Source organism: Pelobates fuscus, chromosome 9 (assembly GCF_036172605.1).
Source record: "Pelobates fuscus isolate aPelFus1 chromosome 9, aPelFus1.pri, whole genome shotgun sequence".
Classification (NCBI taxonomy): Eukaryota; Metazoa; Chordata; class Amphibia; order Anura; family Pelobatidae; genus Pelobates; species Pelobates fuscus.
In genome coordinates this window covers 132,855,830-132,881,977 of record NC_086325.1, presented here as the reverse complement: position 1 = coordinate 132,881,977, position 26,148 = coordinate 132,855,830, and the positions used below count along the sequence as shown (strand labels likewise).

The 26,148-nt window shown below is 39.6% G+C and overlaps 1 protein-coding gene and 1 non-coding gene across 5 annotated transcripts in view; both read right to left on the bottom strand.

Moving 5' to 3' along the window:
* Positions 1–11,521: 11,521 nt before the first annotated feature.
* The window catches only part of ASS1 (argininosuccinate synthase 1), an 87,229-nt gene continuing 72,602 nt past the window's right edge, over positions 11,522–26,148 (bottom strand). For all 4 annotated transcript variants that reach the window (XM_063432441.1, XM_063432443.1, XM_063432444.1 and 1 more), the window contains exons 13-16: positions 21,257–21,388; positions 18,225–18,381; positions 14,698–14,763; positions 11,522–12,269 (exon numbers count right to left, since the gene is read on the bottom strand). In XM_063432441.1, the coding sequence (XP_063288511.1) occupies positions 12,218–12,269; positions 14,698–14,763; positions 18,225–18,381; positions 21,257–21,388 (407 nt within the window). In that variant the 3' untranslated portion in view covers positions 11,522–12,217. The remainder of the gene's footprint in view (positions 12,270–14,697; positions 14,764–18,224; positions 18,382–21,256; positions 21,389–26,148) is intronic.
* On the bottom strand, positions 25,263–25,369 carry LOC134573822 (U6 spliceosomal RNA). Its single transcript, XR_010085381.1, has one exon. It is a non-coding gene; the product is annotated as a U6 spliceosomal RNA (small nuclear RNA).

Sequence of the window (26,148 nt, the reverse complement as noted above, 5' to 3'; positions counted from 1 at the left end):
TACGCTCACGAGTCTGTAGTTTCCGGGTTGAGATTTTGAACCCTTTTTAAAATATTTTCTCCACTCCTCTGATACAATTCCTGAAAGAAAGGAACCCTGAAAATGTAAAGGCAGTAGTCTGGATATTTCTACACTAAGGTGGGTGAATACCACCTGGCCCTTATTTAATTTGTGAAGCACTTTATCCTGTGTTAACCAATCACCTACAAGGCTATTGTAACGGCAATTTGCTAAACTGCAGCCATATATTCTCCTTCCCTATATACAGAAGAAAACTAATTACCGGTATTTAGAATGTCTGCCTTGTCCTGATCCTCCTTGATGAATTCATACATCTCACTTTCCAACTTTTTTGGCATTAACATCTTTAAAAAACATTTTGGGGTGGTCTTACTCTCTTTGACTATGAACTTTTCATTTTCAATTTCAGCCAATCTAATCGCTCTTTTGCAAGCCCTATTGACATGCTTTTATTATTTTACAGGATGCAATCTGCCCCTCTGATTTGACTGACCCTTGAACTAAGTCACATTGGTTTTAGTTTGTCTTTATAAACATCTGTCTGAATCTCATAAAAAGGTTAATTTTAGTATTTATGTCCGTCTGTCTTTCGTTCTGCTTGTCCATGCACCCAAAATCCATCCCTCCACCCACTTGTGTATCCATTTACCCCCCTATATATCTGTATGGCCATGTTGTTTTATGTGTGTATATGTATATGCTGTTTACTTGTATATAGCTCTATTTATTGAAGTGAATGTGTTTGTTTGTCTTCTCTGCAATGATTGTCCTGACTGTGTATGTTTGGTTAGATATATGTGTGTGGTTTAAGAAGCAGGAAGACTGCAGGTAGCCTCACAATTAGCTAACAAGTGGCTGTTTTGTATAGGATTGTTCCTGATGTGTTTTAAGTGGTTTTTCTTTTTTTTCTCTCTCTTTTTTTTTTTTTTGTGGAAAATGTCTGTGCGAGAGAGCTCCACAGACAAAAGAGAATGCATTAGATTTTATTGGTCTGCTTTGCACACATCTGACGTTAATCTATTAAGCAAGTTCTACTCTGCTTTTCGAAACAGGGGAAAGAAAGAAAAAGCTTAAATATAAAAATGGGAAGCAAAGAAAAGGCATGAAAAGATTAAATCTGAGTCAGGCAATAGGATAATGGGCTAAGAGAGAGAGAGAGCTGGATTCAACAGATGGGACCCGCCATTTCTTTCTGCAAAGGACTGCGCTATATAATAGCACACATTAAAGAAACTGGGATAAAACAGCATTCAATAATTGGCAAACTATCATATTGTTAAAGACATAATGAACCAGGGTCTTTCTTTTACTCTCTCTCTCTCTCTCTCTCTCTGGTACTGAGAAGCTATCTGCACTAACCCACTCAAGGCCACGATTTACTGTTAAATGCAAGGTTTCTGAAACTCCAGTGACAAAAGGCAAAATCTACACATTTCCGACTGTGGCGTGTGTATTGAGTGGGATTTTGGCCCAGCGTACGTCTCCATATATCAGGTTTTTTCTTGTTTCAATTTGAAAAGAATGACGGGAGCAGAGGGCATCCGCTGGCAGGCAAAAGAGAGGCTTCAGTTTGCTAACCTCAAAGGCATTTGCTTCGTATATCTGTTATTAGCGCTGTACATTGATCTCGGCTGGGTATGATTACGGTACCATCGCGCAGGCCCGCACTGGCTGTAAGGCAACCTTCCATATTATTACACATTGTTTGTTTTCATTATTCCCTAGGAGATACAGTTGACTTATTTGATCCACATTTAACCCTTAAACTGCTGGAATTGATTTATTATTAAGTGGCACTGCATTCTTCACCCCCTTCCACCTCCCCAACATTTTAGCAAGTTAAACATGGTAATAAGAATATTCACCCTGCAGGGTTGGAATAATGGTAAGGCAGCCCTGAAATGTGCATATTCCATAAGCATCCCTGGGAAAAATATTACATATAGTTGAATCATTTGGATTTCAATGTAACCCTTGAATTACTGGAATCAATGCATCGTGTAGCATTGCATTGTTCACCCCCTGTCTTAGTAAATTATTTAATTCTAAGACAGCCCTGTAATATACATAATCTATAGGCATCCCTAGGCAAACGATAAAACATAGTTACATTAATTGGATTTCAATTTAACCCTTGAAATGCTAGAAGTAATTCATTGTTCGCTTTCTTGTATGTACAGAAGTCAACACTGCATAAACAAGAATATCACCTTAAAGGGACACTCCAGGCACCCAGACCACCTCTGCCCATTGGAGTGGTCTGGGTGCCAACACCCATCACCCTTAACCCTGCAAGTGTAATTATTGCAGTTTTTATAAACTGCAATAATTACCTTGCAGGATTAAGTCCTCCTCTAGTGGCTGTCTGATAGACAGCCACTAGAGGGACTTCCGGGTTCTTAAAACACGACAAGTTTTAGGAAAATGTTTTAAACTATGCTGATCGTCCTCACGCTATGCTTGAGGACCTCCAGTGTTGCCAGGATCCCAATAGGAAAGCATTGAATAATCTCATCATCGGCCATCTTGGTCAAGTGATAGTCGGTGTGGAGTTCCGTGGGAGCCCTTCGTCGTGTGCTAGGTGAGTAAGCTAGCTGCCCAGTGGGGACCAGGATAATTTCCCACCATGAAACTGACCTCCTCCATGCTACTGACCTGATTGGCTGCTTGTGATGCAGGCTTGCTGAGGATTATGGGAAATAGAACTTCATAATTACTCAGTGTATTCATCTATGTGTAAACCGTCAGTCAAGTGTTTAATTACTCATCTTGATAACAGTTGTCATTTTGCAATGCATTACAGTCTACGTAACCAGAACAGATCTTTGAACCTTGCAGAGCTAAACAGGCAGATAGGAGTTGATAAAAAGAGCAGTTGCTCCCAAGACCCCCTCCATGTCTCCCTCCTTACGCCTTATGGATGTATTGATCTGTCCGGATACAACATGGGACTATAACAGGTCAGAGGTTTAAGGACACATCTGCCTACTGGCATTTTCCACTAGGGCATGCACAGAGTACCAAGACTTACAGGGGGGGTCCTGAGTGTAGTCTGATATGGCTCTTGGGGACCGAGGCTAGGGGGCAGAGTGCCTGGGAAGAAGGCGGTAAAAACAGATCAATAGTGGGATAGAGAGGGATGGCGTAACCCTAGTGACCTGGTGACCCCCAACATGCTTAACGTGTGACAGTAAATCTGTGTTATGATTAGTTGGGGTGGAGAGAGATAAACACATTGCAAATATAATGGCTGGAGGGCTTGGATGAAAGTATGTTAAATCGACTCACTAGTAATTTAACTGACTAATGCTGTGTGAAATGTCAGCTCTTTAGGCTAGAGAATGCAAATCTTATTTGGCAATAATCAAACAATGTTTATATTATGGTGGTGCACTAGCCATTGATGAGTGGAAATTCATGCCCCCTCCTCCCCCCCACCCCCCCAACCTTACTGCGTGCAAGAATCCATAACACTTACTACACGACAAATATCTGAGGCTGTCAGCGGTGCGTTTAGACCAGGGGGCCGGATCTGTATGTCTTCAGAAGGAAGTAAGCATCTCCAGACACTGAAACCCCAACCAGCTTGAAGCACTACGAAATCTGTTGGCGCTATATAAATGGCAATAATTATAATAATAATAGTAAAGAAAATAATGCAAGCACCATAACCACCTCAAAGCACTAAAGTAGCTATGGTGTATGGAGTAACTGTTTCAATATCTTAGTGGCTAATCTACTTTCTTATTCATTGTATATTTGTGTCCATCCTACCCCTGTATCCCCACGGTCTATCGTGCTCCCCTTTACACCAATTACTCTCTATGCCTTTAAGTCTATTCCGTTTCCTACAGTCTTTCTCTCTCTGTCTCTCCTTCTCTCTCAAACTCTGATCTGTCTCACAGCCCCCTCTGTCTATCAGACATCCACCATATCTCTCATACACCTTGTTTTAAAGTCACTGGCTTTGTGAGTCACTGGTCCTTGGACACAAACCGTAATCCAATAATTTTACTGCTATGTCAAAAAAGTCACAATACACAGCAAATTAACTATTAATGATGCACCTGATAGCTGGGGAATGTTTTGCCGTGATACATTTTTAAGGGATTATGCCACAAATGGTGGATGTATGTTCACATGTCCCCTGTCACATTTGAAGATATTGCATTAATCATATATGGCATAAATAATAGCTTGATGTCTACCTTAAAGACTGTAATGAAAGATTTATCCTTAAATACCTAAAATGTGATTATTTTTTTCAGAATTAAAAAAAAAGAGTTAATACTGGAAAATAACATCTATTGTGGTACAAGGTTATTTAAGCAAGAAATTGGTGGGAATTTGAAGTGAATTTCACATTTAAGACCTAAATAACCAAAACTAAAAAAATGTCTTAGTCAACTATGCTTCCAATTCAGCTATTTAGGCATAAATTTTAAATACATTTTTATGAATTGATACATTTTTGGGAATTTAAAGTGAATTTAAAATTTAAAGGCACACTACAGTCACCAAAACAACTTTAGCTTAATAAAGCAGTTTTGGTGTATAGATCATGCCCCTGCAATCTCACTGCTCAATTCTCTGCCATTTAGGAGTTCCATCACTTTGTTTATGCTGCCCTAGTCACACCCCTCTGCAAGGAACTGAGCAGCTTTCCTAAACTACAGTGCATGGTATAAAAACATCTAAAGTAAGTTAACATCTGACAGAAAATAAAACCATTTTGTTCATGCAGGCTGTGAGTGTCACAACAAGGAGATTTGTGGCTAGGGTTACTTGGACAGAAACAAAAGTGATTTTCCTCCTAAATCAGACAGTGACTCCAATAACTATTATGTAATTCACTACAGTGTTTGTTAGACTGTAGTCAGTGACCTGTGGAGATAAAGCACTGTTAGTCCTCACCTACCAACTCCAGTTTGCGTCTTTCAGTTTTCAGGTTTGCATATTGTCCTTTCTGCTTAATCAACAAAAACATACCAGGAGATGCTATGGGAATACGCTTTATAGAGGCTGTTTTTGGCATGCCCAGTAGGCATGGGTACCAGGTCATACTGAAAGCCGCTAGCTCCTCTTCCATGGCACCTTTACAAAACTCAGTCATGTGATGCAGAAGGTGCCATAGAAAAGCATTGGTTCAATTCTTCCCTACGGGGAAACTTGGATGTGCACTCGGCACACGCTGCACATGTGCATCAGTTCTCCAATGTTATCTTCGAGTAGAAATGTATTGGACAAACTATGGAGGTGGTCATGACTCCTCCATGATGTCGCGGAAGGTGAAGAGGTGAGCAGTGCTGAGTGAGACTTGGCGCTGGAAAAAGGTAAGTAAATCCTTTATTTTCTTAATTTTTATCACAAGGTGGGGGGTAGGGGGGAAGGGAGGGGGTGGACAACCTGGTTTGTATTCCTAGCGCTCTAGTGTTCCTTTAACCCCAAAGCATCATTGCTCACGTAGTGAGAGTGCTACTTACTGGTTATCATTATTAAAAAGCCTTATGTTTATATTACTCAAATGGGTTTATTAAAGGACCACTCTAGGCACCCAGACCACTTCAGCTTAATGAGGTGGTCTGGGTGCCAGGTCCTTCTAGGGTTAACCCATTTTTTCATAAACATAGCAGTTTCAGAGAAACTGCTATGTTTATGAATGGGTTAAGCCTTCCCCTTATGTCCTCTAGTGGCTGTCTCATTGACAGCCGCTAGAGGCGCTTGCGTGCTTCTCACTGTGATTTTCACAGTGAGAGCACGCCAGCGTCCATAGGAAAGCATTATGAATGCTTTCCTATGTGACCGGCTGAATGCGCGCGCAGCTCTTGCCGCGCGTGCGCATTCAGCCGACGGGGAGGAGAAGAGGAGGATCGGAGGAGGAGAGCTCCCCGCCCAGCGCTGGAAAAAGGTAAGTTTTAACCCCTTAACCCTTTCCAGAGCCGGGCGGGAGGGGGTCCCTGAGGGTGGGGGCACCCTCAGGGCACTCTAGTGCCAGGAAAACGAGTATGCTTTCCTGGCACTAGAGTGGTCCTTTAACGAAACACTGTTTTGTAGTGAATTAAAAAACAAAATGCTAAATACAGGATTAATTCAACAACCTGTAAATATATCAGAGTTAGAGAACCTTTCGAAATCTACACAAATGTTACAACTCAAATTTTAATTCACTACAATTCGGTGTTCAGTGCATAAATCCCACATTGTTTCTATTACAAATTGAAGGCGATGTGTTTAATAAGGTGTTTTTTTCTTGTAGAGCTGCAAAATCGCAGTTTTTTCCAGCTCTCATCATCCTGAACCAGTGATGGTGTTAACATTGTGGAAGTGAAATACTGCATCATTACCTGCGTCAAGTATCTGCGTCATTACCTGTTCTCGTGTCAGGAACTGTTGAGAATTGGCAAAAGAGATGCAAGTTTTCGGCAACATAATCAAGCTTTGATAAAAGCAACTTGTCACCACTACCAATTACACAACTTATTCCAAATGCCTCTTATGCATGTATTTGTAGGTTTCTAACAGGGCTGTAATATGTAGCATTGATGCCTGCAGGTGTTTTTCTCTCTTAATCCACTTGATTCCCAGTGAGACCCCCTAACGTTCCTGAGAATTGCGACTCTCTTAACCAACATTAACTGTTTCATTCATTTACAAAGAAGACAAAAAACTACCTGTTTTCCACAATCGTGAAATAAGTCACCTTTCTCTTACCACTTGTCCTGAGGTCAGGAGGGCAGGTGAGAGGGGCTGGGAAGTCTTAGCAAGTCACTTCAGTCCCTGCCATCGAGTGGACAGATGGATATTTGACTTGATGCTCTACTATGAGGTCCTTGTCATCTTGGGACACTGTAACTTTGACTGCTGTCCCCTGAGGGAGGATCTTTGTAATGTGTGTGTATGTGTATATGTGTGTATTTACCCTGCTAAATCTCTGATCCCACTTAAAAGGGGCAGCCCCCTCCCATGTCAACTTGTCCCACAGGCATGCTGATAATGTCCCCTTTCAGAAGATAGGCAGCGGACCCTGAGAAGAGAGCTTCAGGCCACAGCTAAGGAATCCAGGACCTATCACATACAAAGCCACCTTGTTAAAACCATTCAAAGACCAACATGTGACGGCATCTGTCTTTTTATCCACTCTCAACCTTATTCCAGGAAAAGGTCCTTTTTGAGTACAAATGTGTCAAACATTTGTCAAGATCAAATCTTCAAGAAGAGGGCGTTTAACTCGGGTGGCTGTGGGCTTGCAAAGTCATCAGGATAACTCTTGGCACATGGCTCTTTGATTTTAATGTCAAGTATTTGATAACTTGTTAATCACGAGAACAAATCCTGCTACTCTGCCAGGATTACCATAATATAAGACAACTTTGTGTGCACTTTGTTTTGGAAAGGGATACCTTGAACCGATAGGGAATGAGAACATAACTGCCATCTACACAAATCCTGTAAGAGTACTGGGAGTTATTTCATTGGCTTCCTATGAATAAAATCATACATCTTGTATAGACTGTATATAAAGGGTCAATATTAGGAGTGTTACTTAGTGACCTGGCTGCAGTGCACAGTTGGACCTCTGTCATATCATGTGCCTTTGTAAATCTTTTTTCCTCTATACCCAGTGGCTGCCTCAAGTTGTCCTGTCCTAATCCTGGAGGCCATGCATCATGACTGGCAGCCACCACATTTATGCCAGGCACTCGTGTGTAATTCCTGCATCATGGTGGGCCGGAGAAATAGATTTTGCTCTCCTTTCGCAAGTTTTTACCCAACTCTGGTGTCCTAAATATTTGTTGAATACAAAAAAATACTTTTTATAAAATTAGTCAATTTATTAGTCAATCGATTTATGGATGGTGGAAAAATTCACTTCAGCTGATTTAATTTGGCCCCCTAAAAATTAAATCTGGTCGACCAAATTTCATCAACACAGAGGTTAGGCTCGTCCGAATATTGTAAATGATTCGGGAAAAGCTATTTGTACGAATCAAAAGGGTTGAAAAATTAGCCTATTAATTTTTATTGCAAAATGTATAAATAATATTTATATGAATATATTTTGCATTACAGTGATAGGCAATTTTTTACACCTTTTCAATGAAGTTATATTAAATATATAGCTATATATATATATATATATATATATATATATATATATATATATATATATATAGATAGATAGCTTTATTTGATTTAGTGACTTCCCCTAACCATCAACCATCTTTTTTTTTTGGCATTATGGACAGAACATTGAATCATGATGCAAACAAACCTATTTGGCCATTGTCCATTGTCTAGTTTTTGTAAAACATCTATATGGAGCTTCATAGTTACATAGTTAGATAGCTGAAAAGAGACTTGCGTCCATCAAGTTCAGCCTTCCTCACACCTGTTTTTTGCTGTTGATCCAAAAGAGAAAAAAAAAAAAAAAAAAAAAAAAAAACCCAGTTTGAAGCACAATTTTGCAACAAGCTGGGTTGTTACAAAATTATAACAACCCGACAATTGGCCAATCATTGTATTAATAGTAATAAATTTAAAAACAAATGCACAAGTCTAGTGGGAACCTGCCATTTAAGTGAGTGTAAGTTATATAAGTATATATATATATATATATATATGTATATATATATATATATACATACACACACGCACAATTCTTTTTTTATTTTTTTTTATTATTTATATGTTTTTTTTTATTGTATTTTCACACTAAGGTCAAGTCCAGGACTCTTGTTTGGTGCCCTTGACACCCAAAAATGACTTACCTTTGTATCACAGATACAATATCACACCAGGGGAGCCTATACATACAAAGTGTGTAAGACATTAATCTCCCCCGCTTCCCTGCATGGGGCATTTGTTACAAATGTCCTAATTAAAGGGCCTGTAAGATAACCCTGCATATGAATGTCATTCAAATGGTGAATTAGGTGGAGAATGATTTAGTAACTAGTATTGATATGACAGACATGTTAGTACTTAGCACCGACAGAGAGAAAAAGAGTAAATGCATTGTGTCTGGCAGCAAAGGAGTTAACTTATAAACTCGCCATTCGAAAAAGCGTTATATGGTTGACTGCCCCCACTTTCAGAGCATCTTAGATAGTTGTCGCCTAGTGGGTCTGCAGAGCATCTTCGTCCTATGCTCTCCCTTCTGTCTGCTCCTGTAAGGACACCTCCTGCACCGTTGGACACCCCGCAGTGACAATGCTTCTGAGGAAGATTAGCTTTTCCACAAGAGAGGACCCATTAGAGCCGTGCAATAGACTATCACTTCCGCTAGAGAGGCCCACAGATGAGATATTGATCGAGGTGACCCCAGCAAGCCTGACAGGTTTACAGATCAGCTAGGCATTTTGGAACATTGGTGAAGAGATTGTGTTGGTCCAAAGCTTGAATCCTGTTCTATTAGGTGTCTTGGCAGAAGCTCGGAACTGACCTTCGAATCACAAAATTTCTGAATTTGAGGAAAAAAAGAGATGTCTTTTTTTTTCAGGAGGCAAATCTGGGAATATAAAAAAATATATATTTTTGAACTGCATCTGTTATTTCCATTTGGAGGTGATTTCTTAAAAATGTTCAAATTATTAGTGAGCTACCTCCTTTATTTTGCCCCTAAATGGGCTCAGTTCACCATGAGGTATTTTTTTGGACTTTGCTACTGTTGGTAACTGTGATGGGCTTTTCACTAATCTCCAAATTTCCAGGATTTGAGAGCAGATTCCTGGGATCAGCCTGGAGATGATCGTGCTTTATTCGCTGATGATAATCTCAGCCAATTTGCTAGCTTTGTAGGGCTTAGCTCAGAAGAGCTAACAAACTCCTATTTAGGAGCTTTCGACTCTCCATGATAGACACTGGAATAGCAGATTGGTGTTAAGTGCCCAGATAAGAAGTCAAGCCATTCTAAAACAATTTGATTCCTCACAATGGTGGGGCACAAGGATACTTGCGGCGCTATAGTGGTTATGGTAATTGGAGGGTTCTTTTAAAGAGGATTTGCCACTTCTTTGAAAATCAGAATGGAGTAAAAGGCTGTGCCACCATTAGTTAGCTATTACTACCATGCTATGTGTACTAATGAAAGATGCTTATTATGCACATAATTGACATTAGTCAGCCCGTTCCGGCTGATTCTGGGCTGGATGGTGAGGCTTCCAGAGGGGAAGTTACGCCTATGACAGCAAAGGGGGTTAACTCTTCATGTGAAGCATTTCAAACTAAAATAATTTAAGTGGTCATGGTGTTTAATGTGGCTCTAGGCACAGAATTTGGAAAGGGTGCCATTACAAACTCAACATACATACTCGCTTACACATATAATCACAAACACACATGATTTATAGCCTTTCTCTGGACGGCTGGAGTTTATCCTCTCCCTGGTGTCCAGTGGGCCTACTAGAATTTTTAAAAAAAGAAATAAAACAAAGCTTGGTGCATGTTTGGGGGAGGGGGGAAGAGGGGGATTATTGCATTTTCTTTAAATTATAATTTACCAGCTCCACCCTCTGGTTTCCCTTTTCCGACAGGAAATGAGAGACAATCCTGAAAACCTACAGTAAGCTGTACGTTGCTCAGAAGCCACACACACACCTATGGAATGGTGTCACAGACTGCCATTTCATTCATTGACACAAATTAATGAAAATTAGTTGTCCAAGTAAATTGGAAACGTCCACTGACCTAATTTTTCTTTGTAAAGAAAAACACTAATGAAGCCACAATTTATCTGTTCTTAGCTGATCGATTCCAGTAACTCTAACGCCATACACAGGCCCTAACAGGCCATTGAAAAAAAACAGGCAAATTCTTTATGTGAATTCTATGGTGCTGTGAGAGCTCAATTATTATACATAGATTGCTTTGACAGTGATAGGACAGCCAGAAAGACAGGTTAATTTATAATCTAAAAGATTTAGATCTAACTGCTAACTTTTTGTCAGCTGCCAGATTTTCCATATACCGTACGTTGTGACACTTTCATTTCAATACCATTTAGTAATCTCTATTTTCACTGTTGTTCTACGGTTAAAATACAATTTTACTGCAATGCACACATTTAAAACACAGTGGGTACTATTTTAAGCATATTAACGTATATTAATATGTTAATAAATATGTCAGTTGCTGATTCAGACAATGAAGTATACAGAGCCCACTCAAACTATACGGTGAGCTACACTTAATATTAAGGTATTTTTAGAACATTCTGGTATATTTTACAATCTATTGCAATTTTACCCTTGTGAATATTTCCTTATGTTTCTTTGTAAGAATTACTCAGTAAAATGATTTATTTTTATTTCTCAATTATTATTTGATAGCTACAAAATTACGTAAATAACCAATTAAAGAGGTAAAAATAATTAGGGTTATATTTCAGACCTTACACTTCAACAATCGGAAAGTTAAATGTACAACTATTATGTAATTATGTTTGTATTAAATATTATATATATATAAAACGAAATATAGAAAACAAACACTTCACAAGATGTCCAGTGGATGTAGTATTTTAGTTAATCTATTATGTAATTCATAGGTATATAATTTGCATATATAGAACACATGTCTACATACATCCTAGCTGTAATAGATATTCTTTGCATATAGTGTGTTGAATATAGTTTTAAACATATTTTAGATATCAAAAGTTTTACATCCTTAAAAGACCATGAAAGATAATTTGTAAGTAACAAAAATTATGAAAAAAAAAAAACATAAAACACTGGTTAAAAATGTAATAAACATATTCTCTTTAACACTGCAAATTTCAAAGACATAAACAGCACATTCTATATCTGTAGGCTCGATCTTGTGTTTATTAAGTACCAACCAATTCCACAACCTCTACACAACGAGTTGGATTTCTGACAACTGCAAATTCTTGTCGCACATTTCAAAAATGACACGTATGACATATTTAAATGTATTTATTATTTTTCTGTGTTCGTCTGTCATGACACACATGCCGGGAATTGGCGTTTCTAACCGGAGAAGTGAAAGTGGTCAAAAAAACGTTGAAAAAGCAGCACTGGGCTGCGATTTAATGTATATATATGAAAAAAAAAAAAAAGGAAAGATCTCTAACAATCACAGAATTCAATCAAACCCCTTGGAAGAAACAGCAGCAAAGTCAAATAGAAAAGAATGCGGTTGTCTAACCAGCGATGTGTTTTGATTTGCAAAGCTTTCATTTTATTTGAGCTGCCGTCTTCTTCTGAACGCGATGATATTCCTTTAACCTATAAATGCAGCAACAGAGGCAATGTTGGGCAGAGAGAAAGAGAGAGAAAAAAGGACAATGTATTAACAGATGTCCGTATCCATTCAAGTAACGCAATGTCAGAAGGTCAATGCTGTTTGTTAATATGTCGAACAATCGCTTTTATTAAAAGAGACCTATGAAATATGCACATTTATTCATTTCTTTCTAATAAGAACCATATTTACCTTGGATGATGGTAAATGGGGAGGGTGGGATGGGGACTGTAGATCACCAATGAATCAAAAGCTTTTCAATAAGCCAATTAAAAACAAAAGAGTCTGTGTGTCGATGCTGAAGAGCCTTGTAAGATGTTGTTAGAACAGGCTTTTAAATAGCAGGTAGAAGGTAAATTGATGGCATTCTTGCATTTTTTATAATAAGCCGGGGGCTGCTAAATACAACCATGCACTAGAAAAGGTTAAATATATATTTTCTTACTTGTTGTAAACAATTTACAGTGATTGATAGAGAGTGAAGAACAGTCTGTATATTGTATATTTTATTAAGTTATGCAAGTGCAATTGCAGATATTGATATATATTGTGCTTATGGACATGCGTGGAAAAATGCTTGATGGGGTGGCCCAGTAATCATCTCCCCAATAATCTTATTGAAGAAGGAGGCTGTCCTATCTATGATCTCCTAAATAGAAAGCAGGCGGGCCATTTACATTAGTGGCTGATCTGGGCTGTGGGTGGGTAAGGCTAATCTCCTTTCCTTTTCCTTGAGAACAAACCTTTTAAAAGAACATAGCTGACCCCACCAGTGTGTCCTATAGATGTCCTAGTTAAATAGGTGTGTCCTCCTCCGTGTGCACATTAAATATTATATTGAAAGAGCTTTACTCACCTTTTTCCAGTGCTGAGGCTCCCATGGCGTTGCTTACCTATCTGCCTCTTGCGATGTCATGGAGGAGGCATGGGCCAATCCAGCGTGTTCCAATCCAATGCTCCTCATAGACAAGAATTGGGAAGGTGATGCGGTCAGTGCCTTAGAAGCCCCTCTAGCGGTGGCCAGAAAGACAGCAACTAGAGGTGGCTTTAACCATGCAATCTTAACATTGCAGTTATTAAAAAACTGCAAATTTGTGCATTCTAGGTCTAAATACCAGGACCACTGCACCCAGACCTCTTCCTTGAGATGAAGTGGCCTGGGTGACTTTATTGCTCCTATAAGAAGATGTACATACGTAATTGATCTGTAAGATTAGTATCTTCTGGGACAGATCCAACTTTTCCATGCTGGACTTTATTTTAACACCTGTGAGCCCTAGGGAGAACATCTGATGCTGAGCTCCTTTTACAGTTTGTTCCAAGCCTAACCAGTGGTGGAACAAGCTTAATGGGGGCCATTATATAATCAATCATACTATACCTCTTGCCTTTCTCTACCTCTTGTCCCGCTTTCATTTTTAAAAAATCTTTTCTACTGCAGACCCCATTTCTGGGAAGCCTGTCTGTGTTACTCTTTCCATTTTGAGGTTGGGTCCTAGGCAAATCCTCATAGTGTCCCTTGGTGGAAGTAGCGGGGTATCACTATTTCCCAGCACACACCTCACCTAATTCCTATCTCAGTTTATCTTCCGAAATCTTTGTAACTGGTTTTATGTCTGGTGCAGAAACCAGAACAGGGGAATGGTCAAATGTTCGATGTAGTTTGGAGCAGATATTCCTTAATTCTAGTAACGATTTACACACAATGGATAAACGTGCATTCCAGGTATACTGATTCCTCAATATTTTATGTGATGCTGATTTCACAATCCTCGAATCCTCTTCAGCAGTTAGTTATCTATGGGTCAGAAATGACCCCATTTTGCTCAAGACGTTTCTCTTACCTACCCTACTAGCTTTACCGAGTATTTTCAGATAGTTATTCGAATAGCTGTACTATCTACTTAATCCTCGCACCAGTAAATTCTATTTGAAGCAGGACTGCCTTTAGAGTGAGAGTGTGAGTGAGAGTGTGAGTGAGAGTGTGAGTGAGAGTGTGTGTGTGTTTTTCCACTAAAGTAATGCTTTTTGGAAATTCAAAGTGCATTTCAAATTTTAGCCCAAAATAGTAAAGCTGGAACAATTCTCCATGTCTGCAATAGTTTCGGTTATTTTGTCGTAAAAATTGAACTTCACTTACAATTTTCATAAATGCTCACTTTTGTGGAAAAACCCAGAGTATAACCCCAGGTAAAACAATTATTAATTATGGATATGTTTAGCCGAGGAAGGAGCTGTATGTGAGTTGAGAAAAGCAACACTATGCAGCAGGACCGCTGTCAGACCTTGTGAAAGGGAAGGAGGGACAGAATGGAGATTGCTGAAGATTTCACAAAGCACTTTAACCCATTCTCCTTAGGAAAAGCTGATGGTTAAAAAGCTGTAATACACAGATAGAAGATTTCCTTTTACCTGACACTATTAATCTTGATGAATCCAGAGGCGTCTGCAGGTTCGTAATCTCCTTGTACATCCATGCTAAGAGGAAGAAAGAATGAAGCATTCAGTGAGAGGGAGAATGGATGCCATCTACCGCAAGTCAATTGATATAAAATGTATATACCTATAGTTTTATAGAGATAGATATAGCTATTTTGTGCATTAGGTACTACTCAAAGACATAAGTAAACATCCAATTTTATTGCACCTTCGCTGCAAGCATGGTCTCTTTAAGGGTATGTAAGTCAGACTACATGTATCAGTTGTAATTGCGATTTTTGTGCTTAGATATGTACCAACTGCTCCATATTAGACTGACACCTGCTTGTGGGAGATTGTGGAAGCAGTAGTGGACACAAGAGTCCGATAAGAGGTGCTCGGGCATTATACGAATCCTTACCCCCCCAGACCATTGGCAGTGCCATCAGGCAGTCATAAGAAGATCGGATTGGCTGTTACAGAAAACAGTGCCCATTCTATCTGGTGGGCACACATGTTTGTATTTGTGGAGCTTGTGAAGTGCGTTACCCACTGGTGAGCGTAGATTCCGCGTATCTACTAAACTTGTAGAGAAACGTTTCCTACTATTTCACCAGGAAGAACAGCTATTAATGATTCAGTGTTAAAAGCAGGCAGCGTCGTCAACATCTGGAACATAAAGCATTTATACTCATTTTGGTAATTGGATAACATTCATACTCCTAGTCCGTATGATACATACCCTAACCTAAAAGTGGATGCTCCAGATGTTTAAGACTGTAACTCCCATTACTCTGGAAAGGCTGGCTGAGAATGATGAGTATGTCTTTTGCAGAATATAGGCACATACCCTAACCCCTGGATAGCCATATGGACAATGGAGAGGGCGTTTAACTAAATTCCATCACTCGTAACCAGGTGAAGCCTGTCTGAAAATGACGGGACTTACTGTCTATATGTGTACCCCTTTAATTAATACATGTTGACTGCATGTATACCCCCTTAATTAATGTGGATAAACCTCAAATACGGATCAAGCTCTTATAAACAGTGTTGCAGTGATGTTGCGTTTTTGCAGTTGTTCTAATGACTCACAATATCATGAACACGCTATATTAATGCCAGTATTTTGTTTGGATTTTTTTTAACCATAACCATCACGTTTTACTTCACCTATCGCCATATTTTTATGATATTCCTTCATCATTACCGAGCCTCTCTGGGTATCTCTCAACGCACTTTCCTCACCTATTCTCTTTAAATTCTCCTCCACTCCTGCCTACCCTATCGCCACCCCAGGGCCCGTCCGTCCCTGCTCACTCCCCGCGCACTCTTAATATCGAACTTGGAGATTGAAACATGGGATTTGCAAAAAAAAAAAAAACAACTACAGCCTAGAACTGCCTGCAATCTGCAGCCCCTCCTCAATATAAATTACCACCATCTTTAAATTGTAAGAAGCGAAAAAAAAAGACGACTTTAGAATGATTTTACCTCCCTTGACGTGAAACTAAAGTATGAAGCAAAAAAAAAAAGGAAAAAAAAAAAAGAAAAAATCGAGAGAGAAGAAAAACTGGTGGCTTTTATTTTTGTTCATTGAAGTGACTGTGACCTGCTCTATAATTACGTTACTTTATACCCACTGCGCGGAGGCATTTCCACCCTGAGTTAGTTCTTGCAGCTCACTCGCTCCCCCTGTTTCCCGTTATTCTGTCATTCAAAAGCTTTCAAACTAGCAATGCAGAAATGAAAAAGAAAAAAGGCAAATGGTTGGAGACACAGTGAGTATAAAAGCATAGAATTCTCCTGCTTGCGTTCACTTTAGCTTGTTTTTTTTGTTTTTTTCTTCCCTTTCACTTTATTCATTGAGTCTCCCTGAGTGAGACAGAGTGACATAATGAGGGGGGTGGATGCAGTTTCAGAAGATGTTGATTTGGAAGAAGAAGGGAGGAGAAGAGAAGGGGGGGGGGCATGCATGATTGGTGGGGGGATTATATCTGATTTATCCTGTCCCGTCAAATTGATCCGGATGAAATAAGATGGATTAACTAGCAAACACTAGGTACCACGCAGAATGAAAATGGCAAAGGGAATTATAAAGTTCTGCTATAAAAATTTTGAAAAGCCTTTAAAATTATACTTCTAAAAGTCATAACTATAACAAAAATATTGGATATAAATAAGGCCAATGCACAGGGGCGAATACACGCCCAATTATATTGAACTTGATATTTATAAAAAATAAACAAGAAATTAAATGCATCAAATTGCGCTAAGTATTCAGAACATTTCCCTTCCAAATTTAGGAGTCAATAGGTTAGCACCCTATGATAATGATAATGGCGGGGCGTGGTAGGTCTTGATTTTGGCGTTGGAGGGGGGAAAGTTTTTCAAGATTATGAATGGGAGTTAGTGAGTCTATTCTTGAGAGGTATTTGGATATAGAGTTCTGTTTTGCAAGGTTGCCGTGAGTTCAATGCCACCTTGGCGTGCCGGAAACACTGTCTTGTCGAGGACACGTCACTTAGACATATTGATGGGCAGTACATGAAACTGACCAGGACTGATCTGAGAGACTCGGGCCCCACAGTCTCAATGTGAACATATATAGTGATTATTGAGATATATATATACATATATACACCTGCTAACATGCAGGCGACTGGCTACCTGTACATTGCAGAAGGCCCAGCACACAGTCTTCAATTTACAGCTCATCCCTCTCTTACTCAGAACTCTAACTCTCACAGCAGTTGGAGTCATGAGCAGCTGGGAAGTGAAGATTGAGTGAGCTGGGCCCCTCTGCAGTATAAAGGTAGCCAGGGGGGCTGCACAATGCCACAGGACCACCAGTGAATGTAGTCTCCCCCTCCCTGGCCACAGGTAAAAAGCAGGGAGAGGGGAATAAATAACATAATGTAAAAAAAAAAAAAAATAACATCTTTTTTTGTTCCCACAGAATTCAGCTCCTATTATACACAATATTTACACATGATACATATACTCTGCATTCACTATACACACACTGCATCTAATACACACAAACACTGCATTCATTACACAAACATACACTCTGCATCCACTATGCATACTGCATCCGCTATACACACACACACACACACAGACACAGACACTACATCAACTATACACTCTTCATCCATTACACGCACCGCATCCACTTTACACACACACACACACACACACACACCGCATCCACTTTACACACACACACACACACTGCATCCACTACACACCGCATCCACTTTACACACACACACCGCATCCACTTTACACACACACACACCGCATCCACTTTACACACACACACACACCGCATCCACTTTACACACACACACACCGCATCCACTACACACAAACTGCATCCTTGTGGGCGGACACAGGATGGGCTCTGTGTGCAAGCTCAGAGGTGGGCCCTGAGGGTCCAGACCTTGAGCTGTGGTAGGGGCCCCAACATTTCTGATGGCAGCCCCATCTCAGGTGATAGGGCAGGACATGCTTACCTGACCAGCTCCTCATTGTACAGGGACTGGGGGGACTCTCTGCCCAGGATATACACCTGTCCCCTTACAACAGACAGCTGCACTTTGCCTTCCACCAGCTCTTGGGACTTTGCAATACAGCCGCGCACATACTCGCACTCTGGGCTGAACCAGAAACCTAAATGCGAAAGAAAATTATTACACTCCAAGAATTAGCGCTGCAGTCATCACTCTAATATTACCCCAAACATCTCCCTGGGATCAAATGCCCTTTATTTCTAATCTTGACTCCCCACTCCCGCAGAGGGGTTACATTTTATATTCTACAGAGCTCAATAGATCCTCTTCTTACAATGCAAATTCTAGTGTTTACAGAAATAAAAGGTGGAGAGTCTTATTAACAGTGCATATCTTGTTTTATAGAAAATTACTATTTTATAGGGAATTACTATTCTTTTTAATTATATATTATACTCTACAGAAATGTTGAAAGGATTCTAGAAACATAGAATGTGATGGCAGATGAGAGCAATTCGGCTCGTCTAGTCTGCCCAATTTTCTAAATACTTTCATTAGTGCCTGGCCTTATCTTATATTTAGGATAGCCTTATGCCTATCCCACGCATGCTTAAACTCCTTCACTGTGTTAACCTCTACCACTTCAGCTGGAAGGCTATTCCATGCATCCACTAACCTCTCAGTAAAGTAATACTTCCTGATATTTTTAAACCTTTAAAGCACCAATACAGAGGTGTAGTCTTTTATTTGGCAGTTCAGTACGTCTACAAAAGCTATAAGTCATTTATGGCTAATGTAGTTATTTAATTGGCAGAGCATAATGTGAGTTTTGATCATCAACGCAATAGGGGCTTGATATACTTTGCATTCTTTAAAACGGTTTTTGTTACCTCAAAATACACAGTACATATAATTTTTTGGGAAATGGTTTTGGGGTGTAAGAGAGAGACTCAAACTTTGTATTAAACGGAAAGCAATCTGTAAGTTGCTCGGAACTTGGCAAAATGGCTCATTGTTTCTGGGGATCTGTAAGCGGCATACAATGATACTGCTTTTATTTCTTTTTTTCCTTTTTTCATCCTATTTTGTGCCATCAGATCCTATTCCTGCTGAAACTCCTTGATAAAAGACGCCAGGCTGCGGGCTGACCTTGTGACTTTATCAGGGTCAGGAATCAGGGTCCATATGTTTTGCTCTGTACAGAAAACTCCTGCCAGGTGATCTCACCTTCCACTGTATTCTACTTAGGTAACATTAGTCACTGAGGGGGGAAGGTCCAACTTCACTCCACTCCGAGGGCTCTGTGAAAGTAACAGCAAGGCACATCTGTCCCTGAGACTCCAACAGAGTGCCTTTTCCCTAGGGCTGTACTCATTTTATCAAAAAAGGAAACTTAACTACCTAGATCTTACACCGAACTATTAAAAAGAGACCTCTGGGCTCTCAGAAAAGTTAACAAAGGGGGTTACTCACTAAACACTGAACTAATAAACAAACGGCAAACATATGGCTAATATAGTTGTGACTATAGACAATTTATCCAAATCATCTAACTGATGATGCGTGTTATATATGAAAATGGCTAAATATTAATTTATTTTAGTTTTTCCTCCAATCTCACTTTGTAAGCTTAAATCCCTATCTGGTGTTTTACACCTCTTAGTGAAGTCAGATTTACTGTAACTGTATCTGGTCACAAGATTTAGGGTTCTAAACCTCTTATAGTGCTGACTGTGTGCTCAATTAGCTGTGTCAATAATGTGATAGCCAGTCCATGGGAATGAGCCATTTACCTTATTAGAAGACCTCTGGTGGAATAAAATGAACACTTCCTTTTAGCTTTCTATTGTACTTTTACTAATCAAATTGATAAAATTATAACTGAGCATCACAAGCAATGAAATTAGAATAGGCCATGTATTTATTAAAACACCTTAAACCACACATATTTGTGGGGTAAATTCTACTTCTTAATCTAAGAAATGTATGCTGCCTGTTATTTTATTTTTAGTCAGGAGCCTACTTTTTAAGGAACATAGCACGATGAAGCCCATATAGTAAGGCACGTGCCCAGAGTTGCTATTAAATGGGTTACTTCAAACACCATGACCATTCTGGTGATTTGAAGTGGTCATGGTGCCTGAAGTCTGTATGTCCAGTTTTTCCCTATGAAGCACTGCAATACGGAGATAAACCCCCTTTGATGACTGAGTTGTAACTCCACCTCTGGCAACATCATTGGGACATCATCCTGTGCTGCCTAGTGTCAATTGGGTGCATATTTCTATTCACAGAAGATCATTGATTGGCTGAGGGCGTTCAGCTGATGCTTTCAGCCAATGAATGGCCATCAGGATCGACATCCAGCTTCTGCAAAATGGTTTGCCCCATTACCAGGGAATGCCATCAGGGTACGTCTAGTACCACAACCACTAGAATGGGCTGGTTTTGATGCTTGGAGTAACCCCTTAACTTTTTTAGTGTGTGGGTATACATGAGCTAAGATTGTTCACGTCATCTTATAACAAATTCTACACTTAGAATTCACAGCAAGTAAGCTTTGTTCCAATGGCCAGGAACATGGCTGCCTACGCAGGCATATAAGGAAAGCTAGTTATTAACTAAATTTCAGAGTTCTAGAATCACTTATGCCAACTCAACATATCCTGGTGGTTATTACAGACTATTTAAATGTATAAAACCATTTTAAATCTTAAGGTTCTCTTTACCTTAAAGTCTACACATTCTGTATCAAAAAGCCACATCTAAGAAAATGTACTCTGAATTTACGTTGTCTACTAATACATTGGAATGTCTAGGTGAAAATAGCCAACGAGGAATAGTTATTTCCTAGCTGCTATTTTGGCCCAAATTTTCCATTCTAATGAACAATTCAACGCATATGTTTTCTTTTATATATTAACGTATATATGGCCTAATACATGTAAAACATGGCAAGATTTTTTATTTATTTTTCCATCTCTGTTTTTCTCGAATTCCACAAAGTTTATTTTTCCCATTTGAGGTTAACATACCATTGTAGACTTGTTCCGAAAATCTCTGTGAAAGCTGCTGCTTGATTTTCCGCACCTCTCGGTCCATGGTAAACGTCTCAATGTCTAAATGAGCGTGGTACAGTATGGTTCCAGCCGGCGTCTCGTAGATACCTAGCCATTTATTTTTTTTTTCAATGCAAGAGGAGGGAGGAGAGGGGAGAAAAAAGGGATACATGAGGCTCAAATTGCTATCAAATGACACCATTAATGAGGCTTGTGACAGCAGAACTGCAGTCGGACTTCATTCAGGCCCAGCTTGCAGCAGAGTGTATATGTCATTACCACCCTGCTGGGGGCAAAGACAGACCACTTCGCACCTTGTGGTGAAAATGTCTAGATTCCTCTTTTTTGAAGAGGCTGAAATGACAGGTTTCAGGAACTGATCGTTCCACCGTCGCTAGCCTGCCGGACTCCCGCAGAAAGGCTGTAATTAAAGCTAGAGCACAGGAGAAGAAGCATAGCTGAGAAGGGCCTTTAAATACCAGTTCCCTCTCTACCCCCTCCCTATCTCCCCTCCCTCGTTCCCCCCCACTTCACTCTCACTTTCGCCCAAGCATAAGCAGCTAGAAAATAATAATATTTAAAACAAGAAAAATTGGAGTGCCGGAGACTCTCGGGGTGAATGAGAGCTCTAGAGGTAGGTAAAGCAAAAAGTATAGACAATCATTCTGCTCGTTTATCAAAGCGTTCCTTTCTTCGCAAACAGTCAGTGACATTCTCAAACTGCCCAAGAGAGGGTGGTCCGTATTGGTTAAGCCCCTAACTTGAAAGGACGTGTTTTGTTCACTAAACAGTGAATTGCGGGGTGACTATTGAGAACCGATTTATGAAGAATGAAAGCCTTTGAAGCTGAAAACAAATGAGTTGGACAAAGTTTCCGTAGAGTAACGAGGCCTAAATGTTGCTGCAATTTGTGTTCTTAATTCTGAGCAATTTACTGGTTAATGAATAAACTCATTAGTGTAATTTTCTGACAACGGGGTTACAAATCCATGAAAAATAGAATGGTTACAATAAACATATAGGTCAGTAAAGACTGCTGCTACATTGTCAATTTATCTCCTATATTGGATTAAAACTGGTCCAAAATGTTTAAACATAGTAGCAAAGTGTTTTTACCAGGATGGACATATTAAAGGAAAACTTTCATAACATCTTATATTACTGAAAATAAAATATGACATATTGCCAGCATGTGCATTATCATATAATAACTCTTTAGTGCATATCCTGGCTTACCCTTGCTCTTTAGCCATAGTTAGCTCACTGGGTCAGAAGCACAACTTACCTGCTAAGAACATGCATGCTTTGAAGGCCTGAAACCATCACAGAGTGCATTTTTGAGATGCCCTTTGCTTGCTCATGATATCAGGATGCATAAATGCACACTAGATCTTGATCTCCTGCATGATTTTTTGTTGGGTAAGTTAGGTTTCTGACCAACGAGTTTTAAAGATGGCTGCCCCCATAGGGAAAAGTAAGAGATGCACAAACAAAATCTTTACTTAAATAAGTGTATTACAAAATAAAACACACAGCACTTTAATGCGTGTAATATTTTCTTTTAAATAGTAGGAAAAAACTCTGTTATGTTTCCTTTAAGATTATCTCCCATTTTCCAGTGTTCTATAGAGGTTACTAAGAAATTCAGTTGTAATCATTTTATTGACCTTAACCTATCGGGAATTCAACATGAAGCCTTTAAACGGGTAATAAAAATCCTACAGCTAGTGCATATAAACTCACAAAACAGCTAAGTTATTCACTAAAGCAAATATTGTCACGGTGCCTTTCGCAAGATGTTCTAAATACTTTCGGTGTGCTGATGTCAGAGGGGGCCTGAATTAGGTCAGTAACTCAAAGATTACAACTACCGAATACGTTATTTTTTACTAAGACGTGAATCCCTGCAGCTTTCAGCCATGCAACGAAAGTTCAGTGGCACCCAATGTCTTTCTTAAATAAAGTTCACAGCTCATTTTGCAATTTATTCAATAATCTCTGAAATTAAGAGAAATCTGAATGGCACCCATACTCAGTTACATTGTCAAACTGTATTGGGAATATCCAAAAGAACTGAATGACAAGGTATTGCCCAATACCTTCAGACGGATTCTCTGTCCTATTGAAATACTGTACTATTGTAATGCCACTTTTATTTATTTTCAGTTTACTCTTTTTAAATTTATTTGAAAAAAAAAAAAAGATTTTTGATTGGCACAATTTAGACCAAAGCTGTGACTATGGTGGAGTAACATTTTTTTCCTAAAAGAGCTGTTTTAGCTTAGATGTTGCCATTCGGATTTCAATTTGCTACAATATGGAGTTTATTGAATAACTCTGTGCGTTGGAGAGCAAGGTGCACGGCAGCAGTGAATTGTCAGCTAATCATCCCTTTAAAGGTCTTTCCTACCGAGGGCTCCACGCACTGCTGACCTGCAATGACACCTTGAAAGCTTATTAAAGACTATAGTTGTCATCAGAGATCATGTGTTAAGTCAGCCGCAAAACTACCATTTAGGGGGATGGTTAAATCCTTCCCATTTTCAGTGTTTCCAATATTGCTCCCATGGGAGGACCCTTAAAAAAAATCCAACAAAAACCACTGCCAAGGAAACAAATGTTAAACAAAGGCGTCATCTGCCTAATTATGTTTCCTGCCAGAGTCACCACGCTGGCAACGCCATAAAGCAACCGATAATGTTTATATATCATATATCAAAATGGACACATCACCAAGTGATCATATACACTAGTCAAAGGAGTAGGTGACTTATCAATAAAAGTTTACGTGAAGCATTATATATCCAATATGCATTGTCTAATGCCATTATTTATTTTGCTACTTAGCTCAGCTTTCTAATTGGGTCCCCTTGCAAAATCTGTGACCAAACAAATCAGGCTAAAGAGATTTGAGTTTTCAGCTCTTCAGTTAGACATGATATTTGTTATGGGTAGACTACATCTCTGATGCTTTAACAGTGGTCTGGCTGTAAGAGTATTATGAGAGATGAAGTCCGTGAGATATGGAGTGCCAAAGGATACCTATCCCTGATATATATTTTAGTTATGTTTTTAAAAAAAGACAACAAAACTACGCCCAAAGTACCTTCATACCCTGGCAATCTTTGACTAATGGCGGTCTGCACCATAACATATTGAATTATCTGCCAAATCTGGGTTAATTGCATAACTCCAAAAATAGAGAAGAGGGTTGCACTCAATCACAAAAAAACACAGGGTGCTAACTGAGTATGGGTCAGCATACCCCATAGAATATACATAAAAGAAAAAATCTCAGGCTCTTACTGTGATACGTTCAAAGCAGCTTTAAGGGATCCGCAACGTTTCGACTTGTACCCAGGTCTTTATCAAGCTTGATAAAGACCTGGGTACAGGTCGAAATGTTGCGGATCCATTAAAGCTGCTTTGAACGTATCACAGTGAGTGCCTGAGATGTGGCAAACTGGTGCAATCATCATGGAGATTAATAAAATATACCTTCTGATTTTACTGGTACTCTTGGTGATTGCCCACTTATAAAAATGTGCCCTAGTTCGGTATTCGCTTTACTTAAATACTCATTGAAAGTAAGGTGTTGGTTGAACAACTACACACAGATTATTCAATGTCCCAGACATATAGTACACTGGGAGAATAAAAGTAGAACATTGAGAGAGAAACTGATACTGTGCCATCAGACGTGGGCCACTTAGGGGCATAGAGTCGCTAAATCTCTGTACAGCTCTACACAGAATACTCTACTGCTAGATCAGAAGTCAAATCAGTCCCCATTGGTATCAGTAGGCCCAAGTGCATAATAATTCTATTACACTTTGATGTATTTCATTTCAATATAGGTCTAGCCGATTACATTTTTTTGGTGGAGTGTTAAAGGCAAACTTGCCAGGTTTCTCCCAGAGTCTCTGGGTTTGAGCGGAATTATTGAAACTCTGATTGATACAGCTTTTCTTTCTTTTCTTTTTTTTTTTTTAAACGATTCACGAATTTGCATGTCGTCCTTGCTCAGGGGCCATGCTAATCTTCTTTGTACTGTTCCGATCTTAGTATATGTGCTGCCGAAGTGAGCACTGATACAGCTTTACTGACAACATGGGAGGTTGATTAGTTCCTCCTTCAACTCATTACCTTGATCTGGGCAATCATGGTGATTCCAAACCATTTTAAGGGAGTGACCATATTTTCCAGAAACACCTTTTTCTAAACATGATACTATTTTTTTTTGTGCCTAGGATCCCACTTAGAAGTTAATTGGAGAGATCTTACATTCAGGTAATAGGTGGGTCCCTGAGGTGTGTGTAGGACCTTTGTTTAGTAACACAACTTTTGGAAAATTACCCAAGATTATAGTTACTTTCCCCAAAGTTAAACAACACAAGGATGCTCATTATTATATTGGGTCTTCCCAATAGCAGTATTGCCCCAACTGATTTTCCTCTCACATCTCACCCCTCTGTCAGTCCTTACATTGGCTTCCTGTATCCTATAGGAGTCAATTCAAAGTGCTAACCCATACCTATAAAGCATTGACCAATTCTAGCCCCTCATATCTCTTCACAGATCCATAGGCATGCCCCTTCTAGGTCTCCCCGCTCTGCCCATGACCATCTCCTGTCCGCTACTCGCACCCGTACGGCCAACTCACGCTTGCAGGACTTCTCGCGGGCGGCTCCCTTCCTATGGAACAGCCTGCCTACCGCCATCAGACTCTCCCCTAGTCTTCAATCGTTTAAGAAGTGCCTTAAAACCCATTTCTTTAGGAAAGCCTATGGCCTCCCAGACTAACCTCTACCTCACATACCTGTCTCTTGCTCTCTCCTCCAGCTCTGCTTCACTCCCACCTAATTTGA